Below are 16771 nucleotides of genomic sequence, written 5' to 3'. Positions count from 1 at the left end.
AAATTAGCAAGGATAAATAACGGCACATCAGTCATGCTGACAGATGCTGAGCTGTTCATTCTGCTCGCTGTATCATAGCTACTCTGGATTGCTTAGCAGGTGGTGGTGAGTGCAAGGTAGCCTTCCAATCTATTATTCTGTGGTTCCTCTTTACAAGTCTGAGTCTTTTATGCGGCTTACTGGGTTAGGCCTATGTGCCTGAGATTGGAAGGTTGTAGGTTTGAATCCCATCCTTGGTAGAATAGTCTCCATTTGGGCCCTTGAGCAAGGTTCTTAACCCTCCCAAAATGCTCCGGAGTTGTCTGATAACCCTGGATGACCGTGTGCTCATACCGCAAGATTCACTATCGCCTCAAAGGAGAGCTAAATGGGAAATGCGAAAACGAAAACATTCCAGCTTGGTCGTGCATATGGCAAATAAAGCATCATTTATTAAATAAGGGGGGGAAAAAAGCATCAAGATTTAGCTTGGAACAGCAGCGGTCCTCTTGAGCTCGGTGGCTGCGTTTGTAGTTCTGCCCCAAAGAAAGCTTCTGGAAGACCACAGATTGGATACTAATGATGTGGAGCGTTTTTTATCTTGGTCGTCATTCCATAAAAAAATGCACCCCGTCAAGAATTCCAAGCGTAGTGAATTTCCAGCTTTTGTTTACAAACGACGTGGACGATGCCGGAGCCACGATACAAGAACCTAGAGTACTACCTGCATCATTCATTAAATAAGAGAAAACAGACTATAAGAGAACACTGTCTGTCATTTATCAGCTTAAGGAATTATCTGACTGTTAAGGCATGAAAATCTGAGACCCGGAATAGGCAGCTGACGTGGCTGAAGGCCATCCATCCTCCTGCATCCCGTCTCTCCGGTTCCGTCTGTGCATTAACGGCTTCTTCCCGAGCGGTTCTCATAAAACACCCTGAGACATTAACCACACTGTGCCTTTTTATTGGTTCCTAAGGGTGCAAACAGAGATAACGCAGCAGATGTGGGAAGTATCATCTCCTTGGGGGTGGGGGGGGTTGATGCTAAAAAACCGGAACGGTCCGGTTCCGTGGTGCGGTGTCCCGCTAAACCACCCTGCAAAGTTGATCAGTATTAAATAAACTAGTTATATAAGTAAACAGGCAAAGACTGCATGATTACAATAAAGGACATCCGTGCCAGTAATCAAACAAGTTAATGCATCCATACACACAACAGCACTTCATTGAAATTCTTTTTAGGCCGAACAGTTTGCGGTCATAAATCCGCGCTGCTGTAAATCTGTTACTCCCTCGTCGAAGCACCGCTCCATCTGAAAGTATCGGATACAGCTAAACGAAATTCTCCCAAGCTGTGGGTCCCAGTCGGCGGCCACAGCGAACAATTTAATTAGGGATCTGAAATGTAAAGCGGACGTGTGAACATCCAGCGGCCTGCCGTCCATGCTTTGTGGCTGTTTGCCGTCGTTTCCATATGTTTTGTTTGTCTTTCTAATTACAATGAAGAAACACAAACAACAGTGAAGCAGCGCTTCAGCGGTAAAACAGCCCATTTAGCATGTTGTACCCTGTCACCAAGTCACCAAGCTGCCGTAATGAATGCAGTATTTATTGTACGACTTTGAACGGTTCGCCCATGTTGTTCCTGGGCAAATTATTGTCAGTTTCCTGTCACTAAAGGGGCAAGCGAAACCTGCACAACAGCACGGCTGTGTTTAAGCTCACCTGCTGTTTTTTTTTCTAGGGTCGGACGCAAACGACTGTTTGCAGAAGATGTTCGGAGACAACAGTTGGGCAGGCTAAAACCCTATAGATTTCATACAGCCACATTGTGTAGGCGGGAAATCTGTTCATCTTCCCGAACAGGATGTTTGTCAGCAGGTGGAAGATAGGCGTCGATTTGGGAAGGTACAAACATTTGACAGCGTTAAACTCGATCCGCCGATAGAGATCTCACAAAGGGACGAGGTAATAAACGACACAGTTGCGGAGAAGATTCTCCGGCTAAGACAGTTGTATTTTTCATGCGTTTGATTTCTGATTCATTCGACATTTCCGAACGGAGCTTATTGAGTTGTCAGTTTTATTGTCAAACTGTGGCCATATCCGCCTGATTTAGGCGTCCGATGAGAACACGATGAGCAGAAGCTCTTCAGACAGAGGCCTGTTTGATTGGCTGTTGGAGGAGAGGTGTCACAGAGGACTGATATCTCGGAGAGAAAATTCCAGAAAGCCCATGGTGACTGAGGCGGCTGAAGGATTACTGAGGGGAAGGGATACCAGATGTTGCGTTGACGTTCAGTGAATCCAGGTACACACATACCACACGTAACTCACCTTAGAGTCAACATTTGCTGTGAACGAAAAAAAAAATTTAAAAATAATTTGTATAAAAATTAATTGGTAAACCTTGTTCTTGCTCCAATATTGTTTACACTCGTACCTGGGCATTCACTGATAGCTCTGCACTGTCAGTGCAAGCTGACTCGTTGACAGCACATACGTTTGCTATTTACTTCGCTTGTATGTGGCTTTTTACAAAAGTGTCTACTAAATTAAAGTAAATGTATTGTAATATGATGTAAACCCTATGGAGATTCAGGTGTCTTTTGTCCAGGTTGGAAGCCCATTTCAAATACTTAAAATTTAAACATGCACTAAAGACAGAATATACCAGCAAATAGACAGACATCGGAGCCAGACATCAATGATGAGATGTTATCTACACTCTGTCCTAGTCTTCTGGTCTTTTAAATCAATACAGTTATATAACTGCACACTGTCTCAGGGTGTTTTACAATATCAGGAAATAAACTACTCTAAAGGTCCCCACTTATATGATAATTAACCCCTTAGCAGCAAAATTCTATGCAGAGAAACATACACACACATATTGGCTTACAATCAAAGCCTTCAGTCAGTCATGCAGTTTGAAATTTTATTGGAGTCTGGGTTAAATATCATCAGCTTGGAACAGCAATGATCCTCTTGAGTTATGTTGTTACACTGGTAGTCCCTCATCACTAGGCTACCTACTGGGCCTAAGAAAGCTTCTGGTGGACCACAGATTGGATCCTAATGATGTGGAGCATTTTTATTTTAGTCATCATTCCATAAAAAAACGCATCCCGTGCAAAGAATTCCAAATTTCATTTTCTGCTTTGACGCTGGAGCCACAACATAAGAATTGGTCTCATGGTCTCATAGTCTAATCATAGTCCCTTGTTTTACTCATTCAGTTGGGATGTATGTTTCTGTATGTGAGATTAGTATGTACTAGGTCCCTACTCCCTGTCAACAAACTGAGAACCTCTATGACATTTAACTGGAATGCAGCATCTGTGAATCGATGTGTGGCTGCAGGTGATCTTCTGGAAACATCTTGCATAACAAAGGTGAGAATGCGGGTGAGGAGAACGCAAGGCTGCCGTCCACAAAGGAATCTAAGACACGGCTGAAGAGCTATAATACTCACGGTAAGACAGGACTGGAAAGGTACAGCAAACCAAGGTAGCGCTTCTAGCTAGTAGGCTAATAATATGTCTGAATGTGCTGGTGCCATTGCCATTAAATATCTTTCTTGAGGAGTCAACATCAGGTTCTGACAAGATTAAGATAGAAAATCCTAAGGTTGTGAGGTTAGATTCCTTATTACCTGCTGACCTGAAGTTAATGGAAATACACTATGCACTCTCAGAAAAAAAGGTAATTGTACCTTTGCTTGTCTCAAGGATCTGCCAATTTTACCCTATAGCTATAGGTAAATGTACAATTTAAGGTATAGAAATGTCTGTACCATTGATGGTACATTACTGCTGTTTGTACCTTCAGGATGTTCCTCAGAGTCCATTTCTGTACTTTACAAGGTATAATTACAAGGGTACTGCCCCAGTGACAAGCAAAGGTTCAAATTCTTATCCTTTTTTTCTGAGTGTATTAACCTAAAAACTTACATGTTCACTACATATAGTTTCAAGACATTTTTTGAGTAGATGACTATTCCTTAGTTATATCAGGAATGATGATGTCAAAGCCTCAGGCAGTGGGCGGACCTTGCCTGTGAAGGTGCCCTCTGCGTCACCGTGACTTCATTTCAAAGCATATGACGCTGACCTGAAGTAATCACATCGGCACGGGTCAGAGTCGACCCCTGCACGGCCATCGATCTCGCGCTCGCGGGCTGTCATGTTAATTCCTCGGGATGACAATGCACATTCACCCAGGATTAGCGTGCGCTCTCTCTTGGACGCGAGGCCCGATGCGCAGTCTGTCGCCGGCTGGCTCCCATCCAGCCACACATAGACGTTCCCCATTGACTTTTAATATTCATGCAACACTTCGCTTTTTTTTTTTTAACTCATTATAGGGAAGCCGTATGTATTGTCGCTATATTCTATTCTATTTTCAACGACACTTTAAGCGTTTGCTGTATTTAAAAAGGGCATATATTTGGATAGCATTTCTGTAATGTCGCGTTAAAAAAACGGCGTGAAGTGTAAAAAAAATTACAAATAATACGTCGGAAATCAAATGAGTTTCGGGTCAGCCTAAATCGAAACGAGACGGCTTCCTGTGTGGGCTGGTTTGGTAGGTTTCTGATTTCATTGTCAGTTAGGCTACCTGTAAACGACAAAAAACTTTTTGCCATAACTTTTTAAAACTTTTCGTCAAACAAAACACGCAGAAGACGTGTCCATAACGACCACTCAGTTATTTATTTTGTTTGTGTGTACTAATTATACGCCAATTATTTTGTGGTATAAATTAATTCTCCGTTTTAACTATAATTTAATTATAAAACCAAAAATATATCTCTGATATAACGGCGTCATTATTATTATTATTATTATTATTATGTTCGAATTTAAATTGTGTCGTACAATATCCGGCAGTAAAGCCAATTTTGCATTTTCCCTTAGTATATGAATACGTATCCTATATTTGATAATTTAAATATTTCCTCAGTGCTCTGGTTCCGCTGGTGTATGCTTCTGCGTGTATAAACACGAGGTAATTAAAACAAAACTATTTTAAATATGGTTTTATGTGTGAACAATTGCTTTCAATGTTACAGAAAAGATATGCAAATTTATAAATATACATGCAAACGAATCTCAATACGATGGTAAACAAATTTTGGGATGAATGTTTAATTCTGTTAAAGTATAAGCTCATTTCAGATCTTTCAAATAATCGGAATCGACAGACAAACAATTGACCAATAAAACAAATAAGTTCAGCTGCTTGAGTTTTGCTTGGCATTTTATTATTCGTTTAGCAATACAAAACAACTTAGTTTAATACAAATGTGCAGAACAAATATTTAGTGCATTATGGGTTTTTCTTCACGAAAACTTTCATCATAAAAGATCAAAATAAACTACTGTACAAAGCCTAAAGCCGTTTTTCCAACACTCATGCCGTTGCATAACTGATACGTGCCGAATATTTCATTTAAATTAAGGCAATTTTAACCGTTTTCAATTAGGAGACAAAGTCTGAACTTTCATCGAATATATTCCACAGGTTTCATCCTTACAATTGACATGTAATCTTGTAAACATGATTTAACTGTCTAAGGACAATACGTCAACATAAATAAACACTAAAATCCGTACCATTGTAAATACTAAATGGGACAAACAAAATAAAAGTTGCATATATAAACAGCTACAAAGCATACGGTGTATCCAAGTTGTATATATACATGTAAACTGTACGGCTATGTACAAACGGTTTTGTGCCGCCAGGCTGATGACATGAGGACTAATAAAATAAAATCGTCCATGCATTGATTCCATTGGACGTGCAAACGTGTGTGGTCCTCATGAAGCGGTTTGGCCTGCACATCAAAACCGGAGACACTTCTCCAAGGACATGCTGTCTTAAAAAATAACTAGTAGCAACAGACCGGATAATTTGATCACATTAATTCATTTTAATTTAAAACACCGTTTTAAATGTAACGCATTATTCAATGTAACATTTAAACACTTTTAATCATTATCTATCTATTCTCCTGTGCACGCTAGTGTTTTCACATTAACACGGAACGTACTTGGATTCCGTAATTAATAAACTGAAAACTGTTTGCCAAATAGTTATTGAGAAGAGTAGGATCAAACCTCTAACGAACCTTGAACGCTAAATAATGCAATAACGCAGAACTCAGGGGAATTCAAAGCCGCTCTGTGTTGCATAGTTGGTATTGCCATTATTGCTTGGGCTTCTGGTAATATTCAAAGTGTGCACCGATTGTGTTTCAGTAAGGATGAGTTTAACTTTTATAGAAAACAATACCCAATAGAATGTCGTAAACGGGTTACGCCGGACCCTAGGCTGTTAGTCACTAATCATTCATTTTACAAATATATGCAATCGATATCCGTAATAACCCAGGTTAGGGAATCTTTAATTACCTATAGGTGCACACTCAGTTAAAAAAAACGGCGTCCGTGGATAAAGGGGAAAATTTGGCCAATAATTCATATACAAATTTTGGTAGGCTAAAACAATAATTAGGCTGCACTGCGATTTCAAATTTAGCCAAACCTATAGTAAAAAATACTGTGCATACTGTAAATAATGCAAATGTGCTTCAAACAAACAAACAAATAAATAAACAAACAAGTGAATAAATAAATAAATAAATATTTTCAATAATTACCTGGCAAACCTTCACTTTCTCTCATTAATTATGAAAAGAGGCGTTTAACTCGTCCTGCATTGCATAGGACTGGCTGCGCAGGTGCAGGTCGTATGGGAAATGGCTTTCGGCTGACACCCTGAACATTGAGGTCTGCCCGATGGGGGTCCGGCCTGACATCGCGCAGTAACGCATACCGTAGTGACAGTTCTTGCCATAGTCTGGTGTGTCTTCGTGTTTGAGGGAGAAAATCCCGTTGAAGTTCATGGGCGGGCTGAGCGGACCCTCGAACTGGGGGCTCACACACTCCGGGGAGGTGTTCTCGTAAAACGACTCGTACGCACCGCAGTACCCGTACGCTCTGAAGGGTTTTCCGTTGTCTATGGTGCCGCTGCCGTGCCCTGCGGGTGTGCCCATGTCTGGGCTGGGATAGGGCGGGTACACTGCATCATAGGGGGGCCTGCCGGGGAACGACCCTTCCCCATTGTGATCTGTAAGAAAATTTCTGGCGTTGAGCTGCAGGCATCCCGCCACTAAATTGGTGGTGGGCTGTGACAGTCCTTTGCATAGGGTCTGCACGAAGGCGAGAAGATCAGGTCTCTTGCCAGCGCTGAGAGTCTCTGAAAGAGCCCAAATGTAGTTTTTGGCCAGGCGCAAAGTCTCGATTTTGGACAGCTTTTGCGTTTTGGAGTAACAGGGCACGACTTTACGGAGACTCTCCAGAGCGTCGTTCAGTCCGTGCATGCGGCTGCGCTCCCGGGCGTTGGCTTCCTGGCGTCGCATCTTGACCCTGTCTACTCGGCCCTTGGTCTTCTTTTTCCGAGGCCCCCTCCTTCTTGGCAGCCCGTTTTCGTCTTGGTCCTCCTCTCTGTCGTCTTCGTCCTTTTCAGAGTTTTCCTCCTGTGTTTCTTTTTCTTCTGGTTTGGGGGCCGCCTCCGGCTTTTCGGAAGTTGCGTCTTGCTTTCGGACTTTGCGGTCAGCCTGGTATTCACGTGTGAAGTTTGCGCCGAACTGGCCGTCGTGCATGGCATCAGGATCTTGGAAGGGTACGGTCAGCATTGTCCTGGGACGACAACACGGCGGAGTCAGTTACACTCCTGCGCTGCCCATTAAAAGCCCCAGTCTAGGATGCATTTTACATACAAGCGCATCTTGTTACGGCATAAAAGCGTTGTCACGTTTGCGCATCAAAATTAACCTCCCGTTAAATTTCAGTACTATTCAGTCAGCATCAAAATATTTATATTCACTAAACACAACATCATTTCTGCTAAGGAATTCCAGACATTTGCTCGGGTAGAATAATGTGCGTACTGCTTTTAATTAGTTCAAGTTAATTGAATCATTCATATCAACGTAAACAAAAGACTATAATTATCTTATATACACACCAACCAGTAACATGAACGGGTCAATTCACAGTTATTATGCAGTTATATCCATTGAAATGTGCTTACCTGGACTGTGTGTTTTCATGTTCCATAAAGGTTCAGGTTTAAACACCAGCCCCAGTGCCTCGCGATGGAGATGTCAGTGCGACTCTGTTGTACTCTCCCTCTTCCTCCCGGCCCCTTATCTCTCCCTTTTGAGAAATGACACTGATGCCAACTGCCAGGGCTGGTACCCATGCCATCTGCCGCTGACGTCGCGTGTCAGGGACGCTCACGTGACTCCGTCTCTGGGGACATCCGTTCTGCACCGATCATCTGGCATCCTCACTTACTGGGCACCGAGCAGCTTTAATTTAGCATCTGAAGATCAGCCCGAAGAAAGATTAATACTAACTTCGCTAGACACATCTCCGGAGAGATCGAATAAGAATCGCGATTTTGGTTTATTTCTCAACGCAAATCGCACGACCTTTTGCAGCATTTATTAAAAGATGAATATCAGCTGCCTTTAACGAGGCCCAACGGTAAATAGATGACTGCTACATGGCAAGAATGCATATGAATGCACATATACGTTTGAATGCATATTAATACCACAGTACACATACAGTACGCATATGGGTATTTTATACGGTTCCGTGATGATTAATTCTCCGGTTATTTAGGAGACGTGCTCTCCAAATTGTTGATCAGAACCACCTGCGTGAGGGTTATCTGAAGTTTAACTTGATTAATGTGTAAATTATGAAAATAAACTAAAGACTAATTTACGTTTTTTGTATTAATTGGATATGAATAACAGGGGCACGTTTTTCGTAATTAATCACCTGCAATGAGCGTGGAATACATTATAAATAAACATAAATAATATTCCTAGCGTGGAGACAAAAACACGATCAAGAACAATAATTAAAATGGAGGGTATGTTTAACCGTTAGCTTTAATCAGTACCTTATTATAGTGTACCATCATAAACTGACATATCTTCTCATTTCATGGGTCAGGGGGACATTACGTGTAATTCCCAATCGCTCTCCGTCAGGTTTTGGTTTATTTCCACTTTAACTCTCTCTCCACCCTTCTGAAATAAAGCTATTCCCATTATCCGAGTTCAATCTACGTTAGCCAAGTAGGTAAACAATGGCCTTGGGTTCGAATTCCGACGCCGATTCAGCACTCGGTAGTTCATTCCAGGTAGTTTCCTCCAGGTGGTGCTGTGAGCTCTGGGCCATGTGGTCAGTCTGAGAGCCTCTAACCTACGCACACCCCCAGCGCATTAAAACGTTGTTTCCAATCACATACAAGTCTTCCAACACAGAGAAAATAGCTTTTGATCCCAATGTCAGTCTGGATCCGATGATGTAAAAAAATCAGCTGTTAAAGGAGAATTTTATAACAAGTTTAATTTGAAATTATGAATCATGTTTTTAAATCCGGTTAAAGCTGCCTCTTCGGGGGGAGATTGTCTTTTTTCTTTTTTAATTATCCTCAGAAATTGTTACCGTTGCATAATTAAAATGATTAGTTTTGTTTAAGAGCGTTGTAATTTTAACAGTTTTTAGGAATATCAGTTCCCTGACTGTACACTTTAAATAGTTACAGCATGGCATTTTGCGCTTTCGTCTGGCTCTAACTCCTAGTATATTCAACCCCCACCTGGTCTCGCAAAAAAAAAAATCTGCTCGACTCTCCGTCTTCCACACCTTCATCTACACCCTGCTATGGTTTTATTTCTGAGTTTCCTTCATTTTTTTAAAACCCGCGAGGTGTGGAGCGCCTCGCGTCCTTCACCACTCCCTCATTTTCTCTCCTTTTGTTGTTTTTATTTTATCCCCTGGAATTTCCCTCCCACGGATGACAATAAACACGAGGGTCTTTTTTTCCCGTCACGCTTGTTTTTGGCATGTTTTTTTATGGGGGGGGGGGGTGCAGAAAGGGGTGGTTCTGAGTTCAACTGTCACGAAGGACGGGGAACAGATTGCAGGGGTCACGCGGAAGGCTCTTATTTTTCGGTGCGCGCGCGGCACGCGGCGGGGCCGCTCGGCGGCGGCGGTGCACGGCGGGGCTCGGCGCGCTCTCCGGCTACGTCTCCGCCGTCTGTTCACCCAGCCTTTAATGTGAGTAATTCCCAGGAACGGTGGCACATGGCCAAGCCTGCTAAGGGCACACATCTGGCCACTGACTAAGGGTCACTCCATCTACCTATTAAGCTCTATGGCGGCTGTAGGCGTCTCGTGCCCTTCCTGGCTCCGCGTGACCTTGCCACGGGTACGGAACTCACCCAAGGCTTCTGGGCAACACCTAGAACCGGAACCTATTACAGTTAGGCTTACATTTATTTATCCGGCCGAAGGGACGTACTGAACGAGGCTGATAATTTATCTCAGGTGTCGAAGGGGCCAGCTTAGGTACAGAGCTGCTAAACCATAAAAGTGGGGAAATCAGCTTTATGAACAGAGCTTAAAACACACACATTTGTAGTCAGCAATGCTATAAACTTGTCATTAATTGGTTTGGCCCAGATGCACCATACAATCAGCACACGAATATCTCCCAAGAGAGAATCTAGTAAAAACACAGAACTTACATATTAAATATATTATGATAAATAATATAATCATAATATAATAAATATTAAATATATAAGTTCTACAATCTGTTATCCCTGCAATGCATGATCATACATGTGAATACATTTGTTTTGACAGTTCAGGATGAAAAAGTGAAATATTTCTTTATAATTGCAGTACTAAACCAACCGTTCTTTTCTCTTTTCAGTGGACAAATTTAGGCCATGTGTCTCTCTCCTGTTGGGATGCACTACCTGCTTTAATCTTATCGCTGTACTGCTGTAATTATACGGCTGCCATACGTAGTAGCAAAAGCTTAAACTTACCCTTAGTAGAATCTCAGTACCGTTCTGTATTGATTTAATCACCTTTCTGAATTTACCTTAGTGCTGTAACACATCCGGCTGCAGTTGAATAATAATCTCCTGCTTTAGACTTCAAAGCTAAGACCTCAGATGTAAGACCTCAGAGCTGATCTCAGACCTGCGACCTCAGACCTGTGACTGCAGAGCTAAGACCTCAGAGCTGAGACCTCAGAGGTAAAACCACAGAGCTGAGACCATAGAACTAAGACCTCAGAACTAAGACCTCAGACCTAAGACTGTAGAGCTGAGACCTCAGAGATAAAACTGCAGAGCTGAGATCATAGAGCTAAGACCTCAGAACTAAGACTTCAGATCGAAGACTGCAGAGCTGAGACCTCAGAGCTAAATCCGCAGAGTTGAGACCACAAAGCTGAGACCTCAGAACTAAGACCTCAGACCTAAGACTGTAGAGCTGAGACCTCAGAGATAAAACTGCAGAGCTGAGATCATAGAGCTAAGACCTCAGAACTGAGACCTCAGACGTAAGACTGCAGAGCTGAGACCTCAGAGCTAAATCCACAGGGCTGAGACCACAGAGCTTAGACATCAGAACTAAGACCTCAGACCTGCTACCTGAGACCTACAGTAAGACTGCAGAGCTGAGACCTCAGAGCTAAATCCGCAGAGCTGAGACCACAGAGCTGAGACCTCAGAACTAAAACCACAGAACTGAGACCACAGAGCTTAGACATCAGAACTAAGACCTCAGACCTGCTACCTGAGACCTAAGACTGCAGAGCTGAGACCTCAGAGCTAAATCCGCAGAGCTGAGACCTCAGAACTAAAACCACAGAGCTGAGACCACAGAGCTTAGACATCAGAACTAAGACCTCAGACCTGCTACCTCAGACCTAAGATTGTAGAGCTGAGACCTCAGAACTCAAAGCTGAGACCTAAGAGCTAAGACGGCAGAGCTGAGATCACAGAGGTAAGACCTCAGATCTAAGACCTCCAAGCTAAGACGGCAGTGCTAAGACGTCAGAACTGACCCTGTGATCATCGTCATGCCGGATTGAAACTGCTCGAGTGAACCCAGGATTCATTCAGCTGACAGATATCCTCTCGCACCTCAGTGCCACGAGAAATATTAGCAGTATCATTAGAATGCCCTTTCCTTCTTCTACAAACATGTTCATTCTCCTTTGCTCTGTGCTGAACACTGCAGTGGGGAAACTGGAGTAGGAGTCTAACATGTTAGTTTTCATTGGAATGAATGAGAGGACAAACACACTTATAAGAACAGAGAGATGCACACACACACACACACACAGAAAAACACAAAAGCACACAGAAAAGGGAGATCCACACAATCACATCTGCAAGCACACAATCAGAAACAAATGCAGACACACAAACACTGATGCAGTCCATGTATTCATATCTTTATGGGGACTCTCCATTAATTTCTATGGGCAAAGCCCTAATCCCAACAATAACCCAGTCTTAAACGCAGCCTTAAGTAACCAAACGAAATACAAGTCTATTGGCATTTTTAGTTTTTTGACTGCAGCCACAGATTTTATGAAATTGAGTTTCCTCTTACAGGGACCGGAAAAATGTCCCCACAATGTCAAATTAACAATGTGAGGACATTTGGTCCCCACAATGTACTGTACATCTGACCCCCCCCCCCCCCACACACACACACACACACACACACACACACACTGGCCCACAGAAAGCCTCAGCTGGCTTCTTCCTTTCCGGTCCAGCACACATCGGCATCTGATGAGTCAAACTTCCCATTTCAGACTAATCAGTTGACTGCACTAATTGCAAATGCAAATATGCAAATTTATATTAATTAATTACTGCACTAATTAGTTCTCTGGTCTTTTCAGGTAATAAATCACTGTGCAGAGGAAAGAAAAGGCGGCTTGTCCCATTTAGTCTCGCATAAAAATTTAATGCCCGGCCTCAGAAATAACTTCCGCCGCCAGTGCCGATACGGCCAGCTCGTCCGGTGTGCTGGTACCGCCAACGCCCCCGTCAGACGCGGACGGGAAAAAAACACGCAGGTCAATAAAGAAGAAGCGGGGGCATGAAGGGGGGGATGGGGGTTGCTTGCCGTCTGCCGCAAACGGTGCTGACGAGCGTGCCTGCGAGCGCCTTTAATTATCACATTATCAGCTCTTAAAGGGGATGGCGGAGAACGGCGATGCAGGCTGTGCGATTCACACGTCGAGCTCAAAAAGCGTTCAATGATAGCGGCAGTTGTGCGGAGACGTGAGCCACAACCTTCCGTAATGAGCAGTAAGAGCCCCCCCCCCAGTCTGGCGCCCGCACATGGTAGCGCCCCCTGCTGGCTCCATAGCTGCTTTTTAGGTTGCTTGAATGCATGTGTTGGGGGGGGGGGGAGGTGTCATTTGGTGTCATTCAGATTGAGAGCAATGAAAACGAATTAATTTTAGTCTCATGTGTGGCTTTTACTTCTCAGTCACTTTAGGTTTTATCTTCAGATGGTGCTTGCAGGCAAAATGGCTCCGATGTTGTCTAATTAACAGCCTTGTTTAAAATGGGGGGGGGGGGGGGGGGGGGGTTTGGCAGTAGACTGATGAGTTGATCCCCCAACAAGGCAGATGAAAGGCTTGACTGGACGTCTCCTTATTCCTCATTGGTAAGACCACGTTACCCCACTTTAAACACCCCTCTCCTCTAACTGCCCCCCCCACCCCCTTAGCATTGCCCTCCCCCTTCCTGCTCCCATCACCACAAACATCATTGTTTCCTTGTAGATTCTGGGTGGCAGCAAGGCGAGAGATTAGGCCACAGTCCCATACGTGTGCCACCATAGCCAATTAGACGGCCCATATGCATCAAGCATTTGGAGGACAACTCCCCCCCCACGCTGATTATGTCCCATGTGCAGCTGTCCATCTTCCCTAAAAGGGTCACCTGCTGATAAATCCTGGACGTTACAATCTGTTTGAGTGTTTTTTTTTTGTTTTTTTTTTTCAATAGAAATGCAGTCCTTACAGATTACTTCACATGAATGGAAATTTAGCCGTTAGCGGCTGGAATCGTCTATGAAGGCCACACCAATGAATTATTAGTAAAAGTCCAAATCTAATGATCCTGCCACTTAAATTTGTTGAGTACCTGGTGATACCGCAGCCATGAACATGAATCTTAAAATCCATTTCCTATTCCTAATGCTTTTTTATATCCCTGTTTTTAGCAGGGAGGAGATTTTTTTGAACACCGGCTGCAGAAGCAGTACTGGTTTAGAGAGCTAGGCCTAGCTTGGGTATATGTATGTATGTATGTATGTGTAGTGCTGCCCCCTAGTGGTCAAAATAAATCATGCCGAAGACACGTCTAACAATGGAAAATATAAAACCTAGTGTTTTAGGATTCATGACAATAAAATATGGGTAATTTGTGTGGACTTTCAGCTTGACATCAAACAAAATGCCTGTATTTGTGTAATATTGAAAAGCAAAGACACATTTCACTGGCAGACTGAACGGAGCTCAAAAATTTCCCCCTCACTAATAATGATTTAAAAATGTCTTCATCTGCATCTGTTCTCGTGAGTAAAGCGGCCAAATGGTGACTCCTCCACTCACCCTCCCCCCATTGTTTTTCCCAGCACTGCCAGGGACAAAGTGCGGAACGCCGGGCAAGCCAATGTGCTGCTTGATCGATGACCCTGAGAGCTCACCGATGAGGAACGCGATTGGCTGCCGCGGTACCAGGGCAGAGAGCTCCGCCCCCTCATTTGTCGAGTGTCAGGGATGGAGGAGACGGGGAGATGCGGAGGCATCCGGGCCTTGGCAGAGCCCGGTCCTCCTCGCCTCCCTCTGAGGGAGCAGCTGCCCAGCCAAACACCCACCCCCTCCCAACCCCACACACTGTTTGTGCCCAGACAAGATTAGGAAATCTTGCCTCATCACCGGCTGGTCCCCATCCCAAATGCACTGGCGGTGGGTGGACCACCGAGATTTCAGCCTCTGCATGAAAATCTCTGTTTCTGGACTGGATCGGGGGGGGGGGGCAGGGGACAGTTATTCCTAAATCCTGTGTGAGATAACAAGTTCAGTCTCCCTTCCATAGAGGAATACAGACTAATTAGGGAACATAATATAAGAATCACAGTGACACACCGGCGGCTCCTTAAGTTAATTACATGTAAAGTGGGTTCAGGGAGGCTTTCTAATGAAAGGTCAGACGGAGCATGCGTCACTCACTGGAGCCCTGCCCAGATCGGGGGGGGGGGGCAGCCTCGCGGCACTCCCCCTGGCAGGCGTACAGGATAGGGGGCTGCGAGATGCACCGCAGCTTTCGGTGGAGTACTGTAAAAGCCCCCGCCCCGCGGAGTATCAGTAGGTGCCGATGGCAGCATGTCCCCCCCAAAAAAGGGGAGTCTGACAACGCAGGCCTCAGAGGACGCCCACCCCTGATAGCCCCCCCTCCCCCATTGGAGCCCCCACCCAGGGTCCCAGCTGCACCGTGCCCCCTCCACATGCCACTTCATCTCCCTCCTGTCCTGCCGACTGGGGCCACACCCCAGACATTTTTTGTCTCACACTAATAGGGGTCCTGCGCTCTAATTGCGAGCGCTAATGGTGCATGGCGGGACGGAGCGAGGGAGGAGGGCGGTGTCGCATGCAGGGGGGCAGCAATGCCAGTGAGGGTGCCCCCTGCAGGCGGGGGCATGCTAGTGCTCCCATCCCTCGTCTTTCATATCTGGGAAAATAAAAGAGGTCAGTGTCATTTGGCATGTGGGGGGGGGGGGGTGTATTTGTATAGCCGATCTCTTGGCAATTTTACTCATACATTACTGCTGATGTCACAGTAGATTTCCGGTAAGGAAGACCAGGCAAGACAAGAACAGGTACATTTTCCTGGAGTCACAGCAATGAAAAAACCTAACGAGAGCTGAGGTTCCTGTAGATCGGTTCTAAGACCATCACAGTCAAAAGAGAATCACAAGTCTACTGATTGCCCGAGTATGGGCGACGTTCCTTTAACTGTGTTCTTATCCCACGAAGCACCGCCTGATGCAGGTTCTGGTGACGATGCCTTAATTCGCCTCCCTCTGTAGCACAGGCTTAAACAGGATCGCAACACTGTGCTGGAGAGAGAACAGAGAGAGATACAGATGAATGAGAATAGAATGAGTCAGAGCGCCTCTAGAGAGGGAGTTGGCATGAAGGTGTGAACCGATGACAGGATCCATACCCATCAAAAAGCCAGCCAGCAGCTTCAGTCCATAATTGAGGAATAGGTAGCAGGGTACATGCAAACTTAGCATAGGTCACCGTGGATCATATTATATATTACATACATAGTTAGCATGGGTAGCCTTGGTCCATACAGTAGGTTACGTACACAGTTAGCATGGGTAGCCTTGGTCCATACAGTAGGTTACGTACACAGTTAGCATGGGTAGCCTTGGTGCATACAGTAGGTTACGTACACAGTTAGCATGGGTAGCCTTGGTGCATACAGTAGGTTACGTACACAGTTAGCATGGGTAGCCTTGGTGCATACAGTAGGTTACGTACACAGTTAGCATGGGTAGCCTTAGTCCATACAGTAGGTTACGTACACAGTTAGCATGGGTAGCCTTGGTCCATACAGTAGTTGACGTACACAGTTAGCATGGGTAGCCTTGGTGCATACAGTAGGTTACGTACACAGTTAGCATGGGTAGCCTTGGTGCATACAGTAGGTTACGTACACAGTTAGCATGGGTAGCCTTGGTGCATACAGTAGGTTACGTACACAGTTAGCATGGGTAGCCTTGGTCCATACAGTAGGTTACGTACACAGTTAGCATGGGTAGCCTTGGTGCATACAGTAGGTTACGTA

The 16771-nt window shown here is 44.5% G+C and overlaps 1 protein-coding gene across 1 annotated transcript; it reads right to left on the bottom strand.

Moving 5' to 3' along the window:
* Nucleotides 1-5226: 5226 nt before the first annotated feature.
* Nucleotides 5227-8215, bottom strand: LOC111845870 (neurogenic differentiation factor 6-B-like). The gene is made up of 2 exons (XM_023815566.2): nt 8086-8215; nt 5227-7691 (listed from the first exon to the last, which is right to left on the bottom strand). The coding sequence occupies exons 1-2, from the start codon at nt 8109-8111 to the stop codon at nt 6674-6676; spliced, it is 1044 nt and encodes a 347-aa protein (XP_023671334.1). The 5' UTR covers nt 8112-8215; the 3' UTR covers nt 5227-6673.
* Between the last annotated feature and the right edge of the window lie 8556 nt (nt 8216-16771).

The sequence above is a fragment of the Paramormyrops kingsleyae genome, chromosome 4 (genome assembly GCF_048594095.1).
Source record: "Paramormyrops kingsleyae isolate MSU_618 chromosome 4, PKINGS_0.4, whole genome shotgun sequence".
Taxonomy (NCBI): domain Eukaryota; kingdom Metazoa; phylum Chordata; class Actinopteri; order Osteoglossiformes; family Mormyridae; genus Paramormyrops; species Paramormyrops kingsleyae.
The sequence above is the reverse complement of the archived record's forward strand: the minus strand, read 5'-3'. Positions and strand labels throughout refer to the sequence as shown.

Bases quoted from the DNA above. Each gene is read 5' to 3' on its own strand.
- LOC111845870 (XM_023815566.2), bottom strand. From the start codon at position 8,111: ATGGAACATGAAAACACACAGTCCAG. The intron at 7,692-8,085 runs GTAAGCACATTT...TTGTCGTCCCAG, and splicing joins CATGAAAACACACAGTCCAG to GACAATGCTGACCGTACCCT.